We start from the raw sequence: 20643 nt of genomic DNA, 5'->3' as shown, positions 1-20643 counted from the left end.
ACAGTATTACAGAGATCAATTTCTGGTCTGGGACCACTAGATAGCCGCTCTGACAATGCCAAGAAACCAGAGCACTCAAGATGAGGTTGATATGTGGTTGTGTGGAGAAGGATGGCCACGATCGTACAGTGCTGCTGGTAAAGAAAAGTAATCGAATAGTGGAACAAGATGAACAGTATCATTTTAACGGGAATTTCTAACTGTAGGTGATTCACTATCTAAATAGAGGTCACCCAGATTTTAAAAAGAGAATCACAGCTTATTTATAGAAGAGCTTCTGTGAATGTCATCTTTGGGGCTCATTTCTAGGAGTATTTCACACAATTTACCTGAGATTTTACCTGAGAAAATGAGGTTTTTCTAGAGCTTACAATCATCAATTATAACTACATTGCAAGCATTCCATCATAATGATGAAAATGTGTGTGTGCACACACATACTTAGCGTATTCATACTTAAAATGGAAAAGGATCACAAATATTCGGTCTGTGTCAGACAATTATCCATGGCTGGGTTACAATACCTCTTCAATCAGCTTAGTATTTGACTTTTCTAATGAGTCAACTCTTGAATGGAGACTGCTGACTGTGCTGCTGAAATTAACAAAGAAAAAACTCATTCAAATCACACAAATTCACAAAAGTCAGAAAAGGTATGTTATCTTGGACTTACCATGGTACCTAATAGGCACCAACTACCCTGAATTTTTGAGTGTGGGCAATTTCATTAAGTTGAATAACCAGATTTGGCTAGGAAAGCAAAAAAGACTGAAGCTTTTTGCTGTTCATTATTTTTTGCAGTCTTCCTAGGGTCCTTCTTACATTTAAATTGTAATACTTAGGAATGGATTCCATACAAACACTACCAAATATTGTTAAAATTTAATTTAAAATTATCTTTTAAAGGATGAACTTTAAATATCCACTCTATAATAAAGTGGCTTAATTAGCATTTACAGCGGTCTTCAATACAAGCCCCATTCGGTTTCCAGTCACCACTTTCATAATCACTTAAAGCCTCTAAAGTCACCATAGTTTGGGACAATGTGAATATGAAATTCCCATCGGGTACCCGGTCAGCCTGCAGCTAAGCAAACACCCTAACTTTCCAAAGATATAGTTAAAAGCCGAATGAACAACTTGGTTTTTTGCATAGTTACTTAAACTGATCAAGACTGGACATTACTGTACATTTTTTTCTGCATTTTTATAAATCTTGATAAAACACTGTATTTCAAACTGTACAGTCACCAGAAGTACACAGTTATCAAAAATGTACATACTTCACTCGGCATCTCCGAGACTGGATATTACTGTATGTTTTATTTAATTTGTTTTTCAAGGCCTTGTTTCTACCATCTCAAGCTTTAATAATATGCTCTTTACATTACAATTTAATAGATTTAAACAAATTTTATGCCAGCCTCAGAAATAAATATTGGCATTTTAGTTTAACTGGTGAAACAAGAAAAATATTTTTCATTCATATTAAATCATTTTTAAATACAATCATTCTTAGGGAAACAACTTGAGTTTTTCACAAACAGCAACAGGGTATCTGGATGGTGAGACATTAACAGATGTGGGACTAAGAGACAGAGAACCAAAGTTAAGAGTCCCTGCTTTTCTACTTTCTGTGTCACCTTGAAAGCTTTAAGACCTTTCTGAGCTTCAGTTTCCTTATCTTTAAATCAGACAATAATATCTGCCCTGCCTTTACGTGAGAATCAATAAAACATTAATCAAAAAAGTACTTTTGAAAATAAACCCTCAAGAGTTTTCTTTGAATGAGGACTAATATGTGAGTTCCAATTTTTTCTTCATCTGTTTTTTTTAAATTTTTTTAAACACTCTAAATATACAAAACATTCCAACTGGAAAAACAATGAAACATTTTTAAATTCGTAGAATGTACAAAGGTAAGGCACTAGTACTGCTATAAATGAGTTAATACACATAATTTAAAAGAGAATGAGAGGGGCACCTGGGTGGCTCAGTGGGTTAAAACCTCCGCCTTCAGCTCAGGTCATGATCCCAGGGTCCTGGGATGGAGCCCCATGTTGGGCTCTCTGCTCAGCGGGGAGCCTGCTTCCCCCCCACCCCTCTCTGCCTGCCTCTCTGCCTACTTGTGATTTCTGTCTGTCAAATAAATAAATCTTTTTAAAAAAATAAATAAATAAATAAAAGAGAATGAGAAAACTCCTTGAACCAAATTGAACAGATTCTAAGATAAACTGTTGAGTAAAACAGTGAACTACAGAAGAGTGTAAAAATTATGCTACTTTATGTGTAAAAAACCGACGGGAAGGGGCGCCTGGGTGGCTCAGTGGGTTAAAGCCGCTGCCTTCGGCTCAGGTCATGATCCCAGCGTCCTGGGATCGAGTCCCGCATCGGGCTCTCTGCTCAGCAGGGAGCCTGCTTCCTCCCTTCTCTCTCTACCTGCCTCTCTGCCTACTTGTAATCTGTCTGTCAAGTAAATAAATAAAATCTTTAAAAAAAAAAAAAAAAAAAAAAAAAAAAACCGACGGGAAGGTGAGAACTTCAAGAAAATATATATATATTCTTGTCTATTTGTATGAAGTATCTCTGGAGGCATACACAAGAACCTATTAATTATTCCCAAAGAGGGAAACCAGATGGTTGGATCAGGGAAGAGGGAGGATTTTTTTTTCATGTTCCTATTGAAGTTTTGAAGTTTAAACTATGTGAATATATTACCTGTTGCCAAAAGTGAATAAAGCTTTAACAGTAAGTAAATAAGCAATACTAAGTTGCATTTGGAAATATAATCTCAGAATTACAAATTATAAAATACACATAGATACACATATATTTCCTATGATATCTTTTATTAAAACTCCATTTTTAAAAAAAAGACAATGATACAACATAGTTCCTATCTCTCCAAGTTCAGAGAAAGCAAGAGTTACAGCTTCTTAGTTTCTCTAAAATGGGAAAGTGTTTAACTGTATTTCTGACTATTGAATTAAACTTAGAAAATCAGAGAAGTACAAAGAATAAGAGAAATCATCCATAATCCCATCACCCAGAGATAGCCATTTTTGCTATTTATTTTAATTAATGGAATAGTCCATTTCTAACTTTGTAGCAAATATTATTCACTATACCTGTGCTATCTAGTCCAACTAAAACGTACTACAACTGTAAAATATACACTGGATTGTGAAGACAATACAAAGAAAGAACACAAAATACCTCATGAACAATTTTTACATTGATTAATGTTGAAATGATAAGATTTTGGGTATACTGGGTTGAATAAAATGTATTTTTAAATTAATTTCATGTTTTTTACCTTTTTAATGTGGTTACTAAAAATTTTAAATTATCTATATGACTCACATTTTATTTCTATTAGTCAGAGCTGCACGTACTATTTTACACATAGATCTCAGAAATTCTTCCAAGTGTTCACTGACAGCTTCAATGCCAGGTGACACTATAAGGCAAAAACTCCCACCATGGGAAGCAACAGCCACATTTACACATGAAGCTCTCTGAAGTAGGAAAAATGAATCTGTGAACTATGAAAATGATAAAAACTTCCACCCTTCCTAGCCTGTTCTTCTCAAGGATAAAGGGATAAGTTTGAAATTCTTTTTTTTTTTTTTTGACCCCTCCCCAGAAATTCTATTTTTAAATTCTCCAAATGTTCTATTTGAAAGTATGACTCTTGGGATACCTGGGTGGCTCAGTCAGTTAAGGGGCTGCCTTCTGGGACACCTGGGTGGCTCAGTGGGTTAAGTCTCTGCCTTCAGCTCAGGTAATGATCTCAGGGTCCTGGGATTGAGCCCCGCATCGGGCTCTCTGCTCAGTGGGGAGCCTGCTTCTGCCTCTCTACCTACTTGTGATCTCTGTCAAATAAATGAATAAAATCTTTAAAAAAAAAAAAAAAAAAAAAAGAGAGGCTGCCTTCTGCCCAGGTTATGACCCCAGGGTCAAGCCCCACATCAGGCTCCCTGCTCAGCGGGGAGTCTGCTTCTCTTTCTGCTGTTTCCCCATGCTTGCGCTCTCTCTACTCTCTCTCAGATAAAAAAAAATCTTAAAAAATAAGGGGCGCCTGGGTGGCTCAGTGGGTTAAAGCCTCTGCCTTCAGCTCAGGTCATGATTACAGGGTCCTGGGATCGAGCCCCACATCGGGGGGTCCCTGCTCAGCGGGGAGCCTGCTTCCCTTCCTCTCTCTCTGCCTGCCTCTCTGCCTACTTGTGATCTCTGTCTGTCAAATAAATAATAAATAAGATCTTTATTTAAAAAAATTAAATAAATAAATAAATAAAATAAAAATCTGACTCTCATTTTTTGAAAATGAATTATCTCCAATAATTCTCTGTATTCTTAATCTCCATTCCCTACTCCCTCAACATTTTCTCAAAGATGTTTAGTAGGAACAGGACAAAGCAGACCTGAAAATGGTGAAGAAAACCTCTAAAACAATAGTCACAAATATCCAAGTATCCATAATACTTACTTCAATTGTCTATTTAATTCTTCAACATAATTCTTCTGGTCTAATATGGCAGCAATTTGAACATTCCTAAAGAGGGGGAAAGGAAGCTTTGCGTCAGATGGAAAGGTGTTTACTGGATGACCAAAAAAATGTCTACATCACCTAAAATTGCCATAATGACAAAAAACATTATCTTGCCTTTAGAATAAAATTCAAGAATCTTTTTAATAATGTAGCAGTAGGCTGTGTACTAATTATACAACCTTTGTTAAGTCTAATATTAGCAAGTAATACCATTAAAAAGTATATTTAAGAATTCTTGGGGCGCCAGGGTGCCTCAGTGGGTTAAACCTCTGCCTTCAGCTCAGGTCATGGCCTTGGGATCCTGGGATCGAGCCCCGCATCGTAAGAAGCTTTCATCTCTTTTATCACAAAAGAAACCCAGCAATTAAAATGGGTCTCAGGAACTACAAGTCTGACCACAAGCCATACTTCATACTAAAGCCACCTCCTTCTGTGTGATTTTGTTTTATAAAACTTGTATATGTAAGCGAAATAAAACAAATGAAACAAAACATTTGTGAGTCTAAAACGAAATAAAGATTTTTGCTTTGTAGAATGTGTATATGGAAGCAAAATGAAACAAAGCAGGAACTACACACAAAATAAGGAAATAAAAACTACACTGTCCAAAAAAAACAAAACAAAACAAACGAAAAACCCAGGAAACTATATTATCAATAGATGGACCTCATGGTGATTTGTAAAGAGCTACATAAAAAATACAACATGAGAAATAACTTACAAAAATCATACCTTTCTTTATTTCCAATATCTTCTTCATTCTTTAAATACATGGAAAAATCAATCACTCCAACCTAAAGTAAATCATGTTATTTTCAGTTAAAGGGGGAAAATATTAGAAGTATATTTAACATGCAACTGAATTTCATTCTTAATTTTTCTTTAGTGTTTAACAGCATTGTTTACAACTGGATCCAAGAGGAACAGGGCAAACTAAAAACACTCTGCATTTGGTACAAGTCACTTTCACTTACTTGTGAGTCTAAATCTTCTCCCTTTACACACAGGTTAGCATCTATCACATTCAGGCCAACCAGCAGCCCAACAATTACTGCTCCTTCTTCTTCCATCATTAGCGCATGATACTCATAAAATTCACTGCGGAAATTAAAATAAAAACCTTAAAATAAAAATTTAAGCACCAAATTTTAAAATCTCAGCCCCATAATTTAAACATGGAACCCATTCAAATTTGGTCTCCTCAAATTAGCCTTTCTATACATCAGTAACTCAAACATTTTTGAAATGTTAATGTCCATGTAAACACCGTAAAAGAATGGGACTGAAGGAGAGGAAAGAGGAAAAGGAATTTTGAGAGAAAGAAAAGAGAAGCAAAGAGATACAGATCAAAAGAAAAAGAGACATCACTGAGGCCTAGACTATCTGGGACTCTCAGAAGACATAGTAACTGTTACTGATTTGATCATACAACTTTTTATTAGAGTTGACTTTTTAATTCTACGATTTATTAAGAATCTTGGGATGAAGACTAAGGTAGGGAATGAATATATGAAACATTCCAAAGCCCATATTCAAATCAGTATATTTGATATGTATATTCCAAGTATTCTTAATAATCATCACTTAAGGATACTTATGGATATCTATATTCTAAAAAATGTTTAAACAAGAGACTTATGAAAGAAACAGAGCAAGACTTGACAATTATGTATTCATAGAACTAATTATCACTGTCTCATGTCTTCCTCAAGAAGTCCCAAAAACTGCTTAATCACTTTAATTGACCTTCAAAATATTACTAAGAAACTGCTGGTGCTTAATGTATGGTCATTCTCATTTAACAATGGGAAAACCAAGATGTACAACCACAGTCATAATAACCAGATTCTCCAGAACATCAGACAGGCACTCCAAGAGAACAAGGGCAAACAGAGGGACTGCTACGGGCCACTTCCTCTAGCACCTGATTACCATACTTTCAAAGTCTGTCTTAAACATCTGGCTATCTGTTTATTTACAATATCTATTTATTTACAATTTATTCAAGAAGTTAATACTGAAAACAAAAGTTTCAATGGGGGTGTTATCAGAGCTATGTTCAGTATTACATTTACATTTTTCAAAAGGATGAATCCATTCTGTGTTAAATAAAAAGCTTCAAAGGTAATCAATGAATGGTCCCTATGATGAGAGCTATTCTGGTAATCGAGCAGATTTCTAGATCAGTGCATAGACAAGACTATTTATAAACTCGACTTCCCATCTTCAGCACGATGTCAACTAACAAGTTAATGTTTTCCAGTCATCTTCACTGTGACACTTAACTGCCAGCACTCACTGGCCTTCAATTTACACTGACAGTTTAAAAAGTGCCCACAGTATGGCCAAAGCAACAGTTTAGACATTCAGGTTCTAAAACCTGTTGGGGATCCTGGGTGGCTCAGTTTGTTAAGGGTCCGACTGTTGATTCTGACTCAGGTCATGATCTTGGGGTCGTGAAATTGAGCCCCATGCAGGCTCCGTCCTAGGCACTGAGTTTGTTTAGGATTCTTTCTCTCTCCCCCTCAGCAGCTCCCCCATCTCCCTCTTTAAAAAAATAAGAAACCTGTCAAATTAAAGCCCCCAATCCCAACAGAAATTTTTATTCGTAGAATTAACTGTAATTTAGAAAAAAAATTAAACTAGCTTAGAGGGCACCTGGGTGGCTCAGTTGGTTAAGACACTGCCTTCGGCTCAAATCATGATCCCAGAGTCCCGGGATCAAGTCCCGCACTGGGCTCCCAGCTCCACAGAGTCTGCTTCTCCCTCTGACCTTCTCCCCTCTTACACTCTCTCTCTCTCTCTGTCTCATTCAAATAAATAAAATCTTAAAAAAAAAAAAAAGAGCTTAGAAATATAACATATAAATAAAATATCCTCTTACTGGTCAATACAAAGCTTATGGTATTCAGTTTTTAGGCAAATTCATGATCTATATTATGTCCCTACATGATTTTCTCTCTCATGTTGCTCTTTAAATGCCACCTTATTGTATTTTATGTATCCTTCTATACTACATCTTTAATTCTTTTTGGAAAACAGGATATAAATGAAATTTTAAAAATGGAAATGAATATGATTTAATGGTACTAACCTTAAGAGATCCCTCTGAATAATTAAGCAACGCAGGTAATCAGCCATTTTTTTTTGCATGAGGGCTAATCGAAGCCATGCTCTTGCACGACCCAGCGGGGTCCTAAAAAGCAAAACCAATTAGTCAGCAGACAGGCCCAGTCCAAGGGCGCCTGGGTGGCTCAGTGGGTTAAAGCCTCTGCCTTCGGCTCAGGACATGATCCCAGGGTCCTAGGATCGAGCCCTGCATCGAGCCCCGCATGGGGCTCTCTGCTCAGCGGGGAGCCTGCTTCCCTTCCTCTCTCTCTCTGCCTGCCTCTGCCTACTTGTGATCTCTGTCAAATAAATAAAATCTTAAAAAAAAAAAAGAAGACAGGCCCAGTCCATATACTGTAACAGACTACATTTTATCTCTGTCAAGGTTCATATTAATAAAGGAAAACTGCAATTTACCATGGTTTTGTCTGTTTCTACAGGTGTTTGGGTTTTTTTGTTTGTTTCTACAGTTTTTTAAGACAGCTGCTTGAGCATGCAAACCAACCCCTAGGAGCTATTTTGGTCTCTAAGGTCAATCTGCACATACAGGACATAGAAGTACCATTTTATGCCTTGGAAGAAATGACTCTAAATACTGGGGATTATCTCTACAAAAATATTTTGAATGAATGGGCTTAATCATCTCAGGATGAATATACAAGGGGTGTCTGGCTGGCTTAGTCAGTAGAGCATGTGATTTTTTATTCTCCAGGTTGTGAGTTCAAGATCCATACTGGGAGTGGAGGTTACTTAAAAAAAAAAAATTTTTTTTTAAACTGCAGATATGCAAAATTCATCAAATAAGGCAGTATAATGCCTTCGAAAAGTGACATTATATCTGAATTTTTAAAATCATAACAAATTTTTTAAAAAGATTACAAAGCTAGAAGGGCACCAAGCTGGTAATCAAAAAGAGAGAAATCACCAGGCTGCGTGTTATTTTTCAAATGTTTCTCTATGAGTTGTCCTTAAAAAATTCAATCTCATACTTCTTAACCAAGTTCTATCATTTAGTAAAAGTAAAATCAGATTTTACAAAATATGTACGGGTTTTCAAACAGAAAGATATCATTCACACTTTTATGTTTTCTTATACAAAGAACGTTTTGGCATGTAGTATGGGAGGTAAATTAATCTTCACTAACAGCTAATGAGCTTCTATGGTTTAGCAGTTGAATGAATACCATTCTTCAGAAAATATTTCTTTACTTTTGAAGAGTTAGCCTTTTATTTTTTAATATTTATTTATTTGACAAACAGAGATCATGAGTAGGCAGAGAGGCAGGCAGAGAGAGGGGTGGGTAGCAAGCTCCCCGCTGAGCAGAGAGCCCCATGCGGGGCTTGATTCCAGCACCCTGAGATCATGCCCTGAGCCAAAGGCAGAGGCTTAACCCACTGAGCCACCCAGGTGCTGCAAGAGTAAGGCTTTTTAAAAATAATATGAACATGTATTTTTCATATTAAAATGACCAAATCTTACATTTCTTTTTAAGATTTTTATTTTTTATTAACGTATAATGTATTATTTGCCCCAGGGGTATAGGTCTGTGAATCATCAGGCTTACACAATTCACAGCACACACTCTCCCCAATGTCTATAACCCAGCCACCCTATCCTTCCCTGCCCCTGCCCCCCGGAACCCTCAGTTTGTTTCCTGAGATTAAGAGTCTCTCATGATTTGTCTCTCTTCCAATCCCGTCTTGTTTCATTTTTCCCTTCCCTACCCCTCACGACTTCCAGCCCTGACTCTAAAATTCCTCATATCAGAGAGATCATATAATTGTCTTTCTCTGATTGACCCATTTTGCTCAGCATAATACCCTCTAGTTCCATCCAGGTCATTGCAAATGGCAAGATTTAGTTTCTTTTGATGGCTGCATAGTATTCCTGTGTGTGTGTGTGTGTACCACCTCTTCTTTATCCATTCATCTTTTGATGGACATCTAGGCTCTTTCCATAGTTTGGCTATTGTGGACATTGCTGCTATAAACATTCAGGTGCATGTGCCCCTTTGGGTCACTACATTTGTATATTTAGGGTAAATACCCAGTAGTGCAATTGCTGGGTCAGAGGGTAGCTCTATTTTCAACTTTTTGAGGAACCTCCATACTGTTTTCCAGAGTGGCTGCACCAGCTTGCATTCCCACCAACAGTGTAGGAGGGTTCCCCTTTCTTTGCATCCTCACCAACATCTGTCATTTCCTGAGTTGTTAAATTTTAGCCATTCTGGCTGGTGTGAGGTGGTATCTCACTGTGATTTTTATTTGTATTTCCCTGATGCTGAGTGACGTGGAGCACTTTTTCATGTGTCTGTTGGCCATTTGGATGTCTTTGCAGAAATGTCTGTTCATGTCCTCTGCCCATTTCTTGATTGGATTCTTTGTTCTTTGGGTATTGAGTTTGATAAGTTCTTTATAGATTTTGGATACCAGCCCTTTATCTGATATGTCATTTGCGAATATAAGGTTTTATTTTTAAAATAATCTCTACACCCAACATGGGGCTTGAACTCACAACTCAGAGATAAAAAGTCACATGCTCCACCGACCAAGCCAGCCAGCTGTCCCTTCTTATATTTCTCTTTTTGAGAGTTATAATTCCCTTTTTCTTCTATCTTTGCTAAAAATCACTACACCCAATATACTATTATAAGAAACATCAACCCTGAACATCACTTGATACCTAACTCTAAAAACTAGATTTGAGGAACACGGTTGGCTCACTCAGTCAAGCATGCAATTCTTGATCTCAGCATCAGGACTTTAAGCCCCACAGTAAGCAGAGAGATTACTTACAAAAATAATAATAATAAATAAAATAAAATTTAAAAACTGGGTTTGAATCCTGGCTCTGCCACTTATTAACTGTTAACTCCTCTGACCTTTATTTTTCACATCTATGCAATTATTATAATAATCTCTACCCTGTAAGACTGGTATAAGCACTAAATAAGATAATTCATGTAAATCAATTATTTTATTACCCTGAGACAGTGCTTACTAGTAGCCATTTACTTTTATCATTTACTTTCATCACCTGGAAATATTTGGATGTTGTGTTAACAGCCAGAAAACACTACGGTATTCCTTACAACATGTAAAACCCTCAGGCACCTGGGTGGCTCAGTTAAACATTTGCCTTCAGCTCAGGTCATGATCCCAGGGTCCTGTGGCCAGTACATCAGGCTCCCTGCTCAGGGGGGAGTCTGCTTCTCCCTCTGCCCCTCCCCTTGCTTCTCTTGCTCACTCTCTCTATAACCAAAACAAAAAATCTTAAAAAAAAAAAAAAAAGCAAAACCCTCAATTATAAAGCTAAGAGAAAGCGAACTGGTAATCTGACAGAAAATGCTAAGAAAAAAAAAAAAAAGGTCATCTCATTCACAAGAATTAAGATAAACTAAAGGAAAACATAAGAACTTAGCCTTAACACCACTTTATACTTTTATTCAGCTCTTACAATATTTTGTACAGATTTGTCTAGTGAAATGGACAGGTGACACTATAGGTCCCAATTTTCAGAGAAAGAAAAGTAATTTGCACAAGCCCCATATATATAAATGGCTTATCTGAGAATTCAAATCTCCTGAGCCTTTGCCCTGGAGTTAGTCTAAATCAGTCTTCAACAAATAGTTACAGGCTGCCAACTAGCTTACTACTGCAAACTAGCTTAACACTCAGGAAACAGAAATGCATAATTGATACGTCCTATCTTAAAGGGACCTGCAGTTTCCTGCAATATAATGTAGAACCGAAGTGAAGGAGTGAATATAGCAATAGGGTATAAAAGAAAAACCAGTTAATTCTTACTGAAGGGACTAAGAAATCTCATAAAGGAAATGAAATATTAACTGAGCCATAAAGAACAGAATTCTACTAGGAAAGAATGGAGGAAGGCTACTTAAGGCTGAGAGAAGATAATAGAGTGTGAGGTACTTTTAAGGAACAGTAAATATACTTTTGCAGTTAAAAATGAACAAGTAAGGGCGCCTGGGTGGCTCAGTGGGTTAAAGCCTCTGCCTTCAGCTCAGGTCATGATCCCAGGGTCCTGGGATCGAGTCCTGCATCGGGCTCTCTGCTCAGTAGGGAGCCTGCTTCTCCATCTCTCTCTGCCTGCCTCTCTGCCTACTTGTGATCTCTATCAAATAAATAAATAAAATCTTAAAAAAAAAATGAACAAGTAATAAGCTTACTTACTTAAGACCAGGTAAATCCCGGACACTGGCTCCTATTTCCTCTGCTTCCGGGTACAGCTTTTCCACCAGTTCCAAGGGGCCCCAGATAGTTTTGTTATAACTCAAAAATGATTTTCTTACTGGAAAAAAAAAAGTATATGTAATGCATACGATTTTAACATATAAAACTGTAATAATTTATTTTTAAATATTTAGTTTCAACATTTCTAACTTAAAATACAATTGCTCAGAGAGTTTCCTCTCTTATCACTACACAGCACTATTGATCAGGGACCTGTTCATCAGGATCCTGCTATTTTTCCTTATCAGAAATATGCAAAAAAGAAAGAGAGAAAGAAAGAAAACAAATATGCATCTTGGCCATTCTTCCTTATCAGAAATATGCAGGCAGGTAATTAAAGGAAAAAAAAACAACTGGCCTTATTCTTTACCAGTACCAAAACAAAAAGGCTGGCAGCCCTAGCAGGTTAATCTTTATCAGTTTATTAAATCAATCAAGGACAAATAAAGTTATTTTTAACATGAAAAATTGTGACTTATTTTATTCTGAGAATCGGGCAACATAATACCATAAATCACTATATATTTCTTTCTTAATATTGACTAGATCTCCTGCAGATCAAGGGCCCCTATCATACGTACCACCCAAGGACAATCACAAAGATAGGCAATTTTTCATTGCTGGGTGGGTGAGGGGGATCAATCAATACAAAGTAGCTTCACAAGGATTCATTAAGACAAGCCTATGATAGGACTGTTAGGACATGCCTTATGATATTTTGTGAAGTAAAGGAATCGAGCCCCACATCGAGCCCCCTGCTCAGCGGGAAGCCTGCTTCTCCCTCTCCCGTTCCCCCTGCTTGTGTTCTCTCTCTCTCTGCCAAATAAATAAATAAATAAATCTTTAAAAATAAAAAAAAAAAACCCTGTTGTATATTTGAGTTACTAAGAGTAAATCTTAAAAGTTCATCATAAGAAAAAAAAATTTTTTAAGATTTTATTTATTTATTTGACAGAGAGAGAGAGAGAGAGAGAGATCACAAGTAGGCAGAGAGGCAGGCAGAGAGAGGGGTGGGAAGCAGGCCCCCCGCCGAGCAGAGAGCCCTATGTGGGGCTGGATCCAGGACCCCGAGACCATGACCTGAGCCAAAGGCAGAGGCTTAAGCCACAGAGCCACCCAGGTGCCCCAAGAAAAAAATTTTTAACTATGTATGGTGATGGATATCAACCACACTTCCTGTGCTGATCATTTTGCCATACATAAAAATATCAAATTATGTTGTGTACCTGAAACTAATGTTAATTATATCTCAATAAAAAATTTTTTAATAAAAAAAAGAAATGAGTACTTTAATAATATCACATAGGGTTTCTTAAATTTTGATGCCAAGGATCTTTTGGCAGTACATTTTATTAAAATTTGAAGTACATTTTAATAAAACCATGTTTATGTAAATCTCCTTTTGTGCTGTTTACATTTACCCCTAATTTCATGTACCTTAGTCAGAACTTCTAGGCCTTCCCAAATTACCCAGGTTCCTAGTATACCCACAAGGAAACAAGCTTCTTTTAGCTTTAGAATAGTCATTTTAATATAAACTCTTACATAGCCCTCTGCACAGATGATCCAAAGAACTAGACACCAAAACTACCAACAACTGTTTTTATGATAAGAACAATTATACAATGTACATTAAATACCTAAGTCTAACTTTACATGTAACGATAAATCAGTGTCAACTATGTAGAATATTATCATTTATTATATTATTAATATCATCAATATTATCATCATTTCCAGGGAGAACTTACATTTCTACAATAATCTAATCCAAGACAATTTTTCTAGATACATTCCAAGGGGCTAAGGAGGTTTATATTTCAACAATTATTTTAATGTATTTGTTCAATAGGGTTCAAACTAGTAATAAGACTTCATATTAGAATCATTAAGCTTAAAATTTTTTAAATAACCCTACAACTGTCCTAGAAAATAGAAATCCGTTCAGAGTATATTGAGGGGAAAAAAATCAAATGTTTTTACAAAACACTAACTAGGCATTTTGTGAAGGCAACTGATTAGAAAACAAAGCAGTAGGCTCCTCTCTCCCCAAGCCAACCCACCCAGTATTTTTAAATGTAAAGTAACAATAATTAGGGCCTCAACAATTAACACATTTTCAAAGATGTCAAGGTGGAAATGGTGGGATTCTAAACTTAATTAGTTCTTTAAAATCTCATGATACCTTTAAGACCGTGTTTCAGACAATGTTCCATAACAACAAAGAACTGCTGCAAGGGGGGATAGTCAGAATCCAAAGTGCGGCCAAAGCTTAGAGCAGATTCAATGAGTCCTTTGATACTCAATTTAGCCATGTTTAACAAGTTTGCTCTCTCTACAGCTGTGGGGTCTTTTGTAGCTGAAAGCACAAGAAAGGAGTCCAACATCATTTGCAAGACATGACACTGAAAAATACAGAAACCCTTTCATTCCCCTATAAAAACAACAATGGCTTGTTTTTCCTTGGTTGACAAATTGGTCTCCCTAACTAATCCACACCCCTAGGTAACTTCTCTTCATCTCTCTTTCACACGTACCACAGAACACTACCATGCCCACCCCAGACAAAGTTTATGAATTAATCTCAAGATCTTGCAACTTGGTTATTTTCTAGTATTTATTTTACTTCTGTGGTACGTCTTCAGAGAGAACAAGTTTTTTTGTTTTGTCTTTTAAGTTTGTTTTTTCTTTTAATAACTTTTTTGTGGAGATAAAATTGGAATAATAAAACAACATATTTAAGAATCTCATGCAAAAGGTTGGACAGCAGGCATGGTCGAAGGATGAATCTCAAGGCAAAAAATGTTCAAAATAAACTGGCAATAAAAGGTGGTTACAATTCCAAGATTACAGTATCATCCATAAACATAACGGGTTAAAACACAAAAATAACGGAATACAGGAAAAGCCATTCGATTCTTTCACTCATTTTAACCCTCTTTCCATCTTGTATTTTCATTGCAACTGTAATTCTGTATTGCATAACTCCTTTATTTTCCCAGAGGAAATAAAAGCAGTCCTGTTTCACATTTAAGTTCCTTGCCCTTCCATACATCTGATTCAGTCAAAAACTAAGTTAATAGATGCACTTAAAAAAAAAATGATTTGTAATTGATATTTTCAAATCACGAAAAGCTTTTTTTTTTCTTTCCCACAGTGACTGGCAGGAATATTTTCAGCAAACACAGATGACAAAATGAAGTGCAGAAAAATGAAGCACTTCGTTTAACGTTTCATAATCTCTGACAAATTTACTAGTCCAAGTGAACCAAGTGTCTGGTTTTCCTTCACTGAACAAAAGTCCAGGGTTCCCAGTGATCTAGTATTCGAGTTCTGAGCTGATACCTAAGGGCAAAGTCTGACGTGGCATCCTAAGCAACTAAAAATGCAAACAGCCACAATCGCTATGACCAAGCTAGCTAGTGAAAAATTTGCACACACATCATTACTTCAAATCTGCAGCGTGGTATGATTCCCTTTTTTTCGGAGGGGGGGGAACCACTTGATGTTTCATAATTTGTACCAATCCTCATTTTTCACAGTGCCCATTACGATCCGTGACTTGCGATGCGACAAGGAGACAAAGGGCGCATCTGCAGCTGCTCCGAGGCGGGTCCGTGCTGGGGGACCCTCGCCCCAGAAGCGTTTACACGCCGGCCGCGCCCCGCCTGGGCTAGCAGACATGTCCCGCTGGTCGCAGCTCCAACAAGGCCAAGGGCCAGTCCCCGCTTCTCGCCCGGGCCTGGAGCCCCCCCTCCCTTCCTCCCTTCCTCCCCGCAGCAAGGCTGCCCAAAAGGCTCAGGGCGCCCCAGGACCCCCGCGGAGGGCTCACCCGGGGTCCTGCGTGACATCGCTGCACCTCTCCCGCCCTCGGCGTCGGGCACCCAGGCCAAAACCTGAGATGCGTCTTCCCTCCGCCACCCCCAAACCTGAAAAGTCATCGCCCGTCCCCGACTGTTCCACCGACCCGGGAGCGGCCCCCCGGCCAGCCGTGTCTTCGCCCCTAAGAAGCCGTCAGACCACAAGCCCTCGGCCATTAGGCCCTAGAACCCGAGCGGGAACCAGAAGGAACGGGGGGCGGCCGCGCGTTGCCATGGCGACCCCGGGCGCCCCCTAGTCCCCGGCTGCCCCCGCCCAGCCCCAGACCCGGGTTCGGGCCGGAATTGCGACCCGGGGCCTCGGTGCCCACTACCACCAGTCTTCCTCTCCCGGCCTCGGCCTTCAGCCTCCCACCAAGAGCCCGGCGTCCGCTGTCGGCCCGCTACCCTTACCCATGGCGTCGGCGGAGCGGTCTCGGGCGGGGACGCCGTGGGCCCCGCCAACAGCTCCCTTCAGGCGCGCGGCGGCCGCCACGGCGTCTACCAGCAGGCCCGCCGCGGCCCACAGCGCTCCCGGCGGCCGGAGGACGCCCGGGAGATCCCCCGGCGCGGCGAGTGGGGCGGGGGGCCGCGGGGCCTGCAACCAGCTGGAGACAAACCCGCCCTCGCCCGGCCTCCTCGCGTCCAGCCCGACCGGAAGAAGGAGGAAGAGGAACGCGAAGGAGACCGCGCGTGGTCGGAGCCGGAGGCCGGGCCCTGGTCGGACCTCCGACCTCTCACCAGGGGGCTGCGCCGGGCGCTCCGGCGGCTTTGCCAAGGGGTGCGAGCCACGTGCAAACGTTTTCATCCACTCGGCGGCGGGGGTCATCTGAGACACCTGACCGCTTCCCTTCCGGCCTCACGAGGTCTTAGGAGCAAAGGAATTTAGAAACTAAGCAGCCCAATCACGACATTCAAACCGGTAAATACGACGGCCGTGGGAAAGGCCGCACTCATCAAGGGATAGACGTGTAGAGATAAAGCCAGTTTTTTCTCATTCAGGGAAGGAAAAAACACCCCTCGTGGTCAGATGACACTAGGTTAAACTCCAGCAGTTTGCAAAGAGTAAGTTACTCAGTAGTTAGATTAGCAATTGTTAAGACAGTGGCTGAGCTAGAAAGACGGAGATATGTCATAAAAATGGGGCTGTTTTTCTCATCACCTTGGCCAGAATAGTTTCATGTTTCTTTACCTCTTTTGGTTTTAACAACTTCCATTACTGTGAGATAAACACACATGGAGAAAAAAGTATAAAACAAACTGTAATGAGCAGGCTATGAAGCTGCACACACGAGTTGCGTCTTTCCTCAATGTCAGCTTTATTCAGTCATAAAGCAAGTTAAGGATTTCAAACTCAATGACATTTCACCACGTGATTAACTTGGCTTCTTCCTAGACACACAAAGCAGAACACAAGTCACACAACAAAAGATAACAGGGACTAGGAAGTTAAGGAACCAAACAAGAAGTCAGTCTGTGGGTGCACAGTTGAGATAAGGCCTAGGTCTCCTTAGGGTCACCTCCAGGCACTTACTGCTTATTAAGCTCCAGCAGTGAAGGATCTCAATTCTGTTCCAAGATCAATCAAGCAGAGCCTGTCAGCAGCAGCTGCCTTTTTTTTTTTTTTTAAGATTTTATTTATTTATTTGACAGAGAGCAATCGCACAAATGGGGGATGGGAGGCAGAGGGAGAAGGGCTCCCCACTGAGCAGGGAGCCCCACTCTGGGCTGGCTTTCAGGACACTGGGATCATGACTCAAGCTGAAGGCACCTGCTTAAACTGGCTGAGCCAGCCAGGCACCCCAGCAGCTGCCTTTTTTTTTTTTTTAAAGCTTTATTTATTTGAGTGATAAAAAGAGAGAGAATGCACACAAGCCAGGGGAGAGGCAGAGAAGCAGACTCCCTGCTGAGCGGGAGCCTGATGTGGGACTGGATCCCAGGACCCTGAGATCATGACCTGAGCTAAAGGCAGACACTTAGCAGACTGAGCCACCCAGGAGCCCCAGCAGCTATCTTTTGTTAAGGGGTCAGACATACAGGATGTTGAGGAGTCTGACAGTTTGCTAAAAAATCCTCCCTTTTTAACTAATGATTTTGGCTAGCTGAACATAATAAAAAAAAATTTAAATTTAAAAAATTTTAAAAAAAGAATAAACCTGCTGGCCTGTTAAAAGAAAAAGAATCTTCCCTTTTTAAAAAAGGATTAATCAGTCTTGGGACCCTACAGAGCTCCTCTGCTTCCACTTGTTATCAGTTCTGGGGGACCGTCAGCTGTTGTTGGTCTTGGTAGATAATCTGATTAATGCAGTACCCTTAAGTGCTTGCATCATTGCTTGACACAGGCCCCTGCTTGACATAAGTGACTCCATCTTGCTCTCTACATACAGTTTAAAGAATCATTATAAAGTGAACAGCTAAGTAACCACCATCAAAGCAACTGAGCACAGGCAGAGCCATCCTCCCTGGGAACTGCCCCTACCCACCATTCACCGTCCCCCTTGAGGTAAATACCATTCTGGCTTTTTTGAGAATCATTTCCTTGCTTTTTTTTTTTTTTTAAAGATTTTATTTATTTATGTATTTGACAGAGAGACACAGCGAGAGAGGGAACTCAAGCAGGGGGAGTGGGAGAGGGAGAAGCAGACTTCCCGCTGAGCAGGGAGCCCAATGCGGGGCTGGATCCCAGGACCCTGAGACCATGACCTGAGCTGAAGGCAGACGCTTAACGACTGAGCCACCCAGGAGCCCCCATTTCCTTGCTTTTGTTTTCTACCTTGCAAGTATGTGCCCCTAAACCATGTAATTTATTTTTGTGTTTATAAACTTTTCACAAATGGAATAACACTATAAATGTTACTTGCTTCTTTTGTTCAACATTATCCATGTCCAAGAGAAGTTCCAGGTTGGGGTATTTCAAAGTTGTACATATATCCTTTTTTTTTTTTTTTTAAGATTTTATTTATTTGTTTGACAGACAGAGATTATAAGTAGGCAGAGAGGCAGGCAGAGAGGGGAGGAAGCAGGCTCCCTACTGAGCAGAGAGCCCGATGCGGCTGATCCCAGGACCCTGGGATCATGACCGGAGCCAAAGGCAGAGGCTTTAACCCACTGAGCCACCCAGGTGCCCCAGTGTACATATATCCTTATGCCAATGTCCAAGAGAGTCACTAGAACATATAATTAAGAATAGGGGCACCTGGGTGGCTCAGTCAGTTAAGCGTCTGCCTTCAGCTCAGGTCATGATCTCAGGGTCCTGGGATGGAGTCCACGTCGGGCTCCCTGCTCAGCGGGGAACTTGTTTCTCCCTCTGCTTCTCCCCCTGCTTGTGCTCTATCTCTGTCTATCTCTCAAATGAATAAGTTAAAAAAAAATTTTTTTTAAAGAATAGAGTAACTGAAAATAAGGTATGCCTTTCTTTAAATTTATGCGCTAGGCTCCTGGGTGGCTTAGTAGGGTGAGCATCCAACTCTTGATTTCGGCTCAGGTCATGATCTCCATGAGATGGAGCACCCTGTTGCTGGGTTCCATGCTCAGCAGGAAGTCTGCTAGAGATTCTCTCCCTGTCCCTCACCCTCTGCCCCTTCCCCAGCTCATGTGCACGCTCTCTCTCTCTCTCTCTTTCTCTCTCAAAATAGGTAAATAAAATCTTTTTTAAAATTTTTTTATTTAATTAACACATATTATTTGTTTCAGGGGTAGTAAATAAAATCTTAAAAAAAAAAAAAGAAGTTACAAAGCTTTATCTTTCATATTTGGGCCTGTTATTGCACCCAGAATTGATTTTAGTGAATGGTATGGAACAGTATCAAATATCATTTTTTCTACAAGCATAGCCAACTATCCCATTATCCTTCCTTCCTTTTTTTTTTTTTTTAAGATTTTATTTATTTATTTGACAGAGAAAGAGATCACAAGTAGGCAGAGGAACAGGTAGAGAAAGAGGGGGAAGCAGGCTCTCCGCCAAGCAGAGAGCCTGACACTGGGTTTTATCCCAGGACCCTGAGATCATGACCCAGGCCAAAGGCAGAGGCTCAACCCAGTGAACCACCCAGGCGCTCTTCCCGTTATCCTTTCACCACTGATCTTCCATACTCTTTTGGTATCAGTGAGCATGTAACTCTACATCAGTTCCTAGGCCAAAGTCTTCATTTGCAAAACTACCCCATAAGGATGGAATTGTCTGCACTTTGCAGGTTAAACTAACCTCTGAAAGGTTAAGTAACTTCAGAAAAACTACCTGACAGAACCAGAATCTGAACCAATACAAAAGTAGCACCGATTTTCATAATCTCAAAATAAAGGAGGTTTTTAGTGTTTAGGAGTCTAAAACTCATTGCAAGTCTAACCCCTTCCATCTTACTATTAAGCATTGAAATATAACTGACTTGTTCATTTTTCTTCTCTCCAAATGATGGGTAAAAAAGGAAGTATTTGTATTCTATGTGCATTTAAAAAAGCAAATAAAGTATATACTAACTTTATAGAACCATGAGAACAATGGAAAAGAGCTTTATTTCCTAGATTGCTTTTCCCCCAATGACTTCATAGGTAACAGGTCGGAAAACAACTAGGGAGGTAATAGGTAGGTAATAGGTAGGAAATACCTATGAAGAAATTACTTTCATAGGTAATAGGTAGGAAAGAAATTTAATTCAGTAATAAACCAGTTTTATTTAAAGCAAGCAAGCTAAATAAATAAAGCAAGCAAGCAAGCAAATAAATTCTACTGTTGAGGTGGATATTCTTAAATTCCAAAATATACATTTGCTGGATACTAAATTCCAATTCTGTTTGGAATTAGAATTGGAATTTAGTATCTATGTTTAAACTAAATGAACAGGGTTAAAGTAGAATATTAATCTATTCTGAGCC

At 39.5% G+C, this 20643-nt stretch overlaps 1 protein-coding gene across 5 annotated transcripts in view; it reads right to left on the bottom strand.

Annotated features, from left to right (window-relative positions):
• RUFY2 (RUN and FYVE domain containing 2) overlaps positions 1 to 16626 on the bottom strand; it is a gene marked incomplete at its 3' end in the record, with an annotated part of 52873 nt that extends 36247 nt beyond the window's left edge. For 3 of the 5 annotated variants that reach the window (XM_080822889.1, XM_080822888.1, XM_080822891.1), the window contains exons 1-8: positions 16186 to 16626; positions 14100 to 14273; positions 11855 to 11972; positions 7647 to 7748; positions 5527 to 5650; positions 5285 to 5346; positions 4490 to 4555; positions 525 to 594 (exon numbers count right to left, since the gene is read on the bottom strand). In XM_080822889.1, the coding sequence (XP_080679015.1) occupies positions 525 to 594; positions 4490 to 4555; positions 5285 to 5346; positions 5527 to 5650; positions 7647 to 7748; positions 11855 to 11972; positions 14100 to 14273; positions 16186 to 16600 (1131 nt within the window). In that variant the 5' untranslated portion in view covers positions 16601 to 16626. Of the gene's footprint in view, positions 1 to 524; positions 595 to 4489; positions 4556 to 5284; positions 5347 to 5526; positions 5651 to 7646; positions 7749 to 11854; positions 11973 to 14099; positions 14274 to 15746; positions 15871 to 16185 lie in introns of those variants that run through there. The other 2 variants (XM_080822890.1, XM_080822892.1) reach the window with 2 other exon arrangements.
• Positions 16627 to 20643: the final 4017 nt, after the last annotated feature.

The sequence above is a fragment of the Martes martes genome, assembly GCF_963455335.1.
Source record: "Martes martes genome assembly, chromosome: 14".
Taxonomy (NCBI): domain Eukaryota; kingdom Metazoa; phylum Chordata; class Mammalia; order Carnivora; family Mustelidae; genus Martes; species Martes martes.
This window is presented reverse-complemented; position numbering and strand designations above follow the sequence as displayed.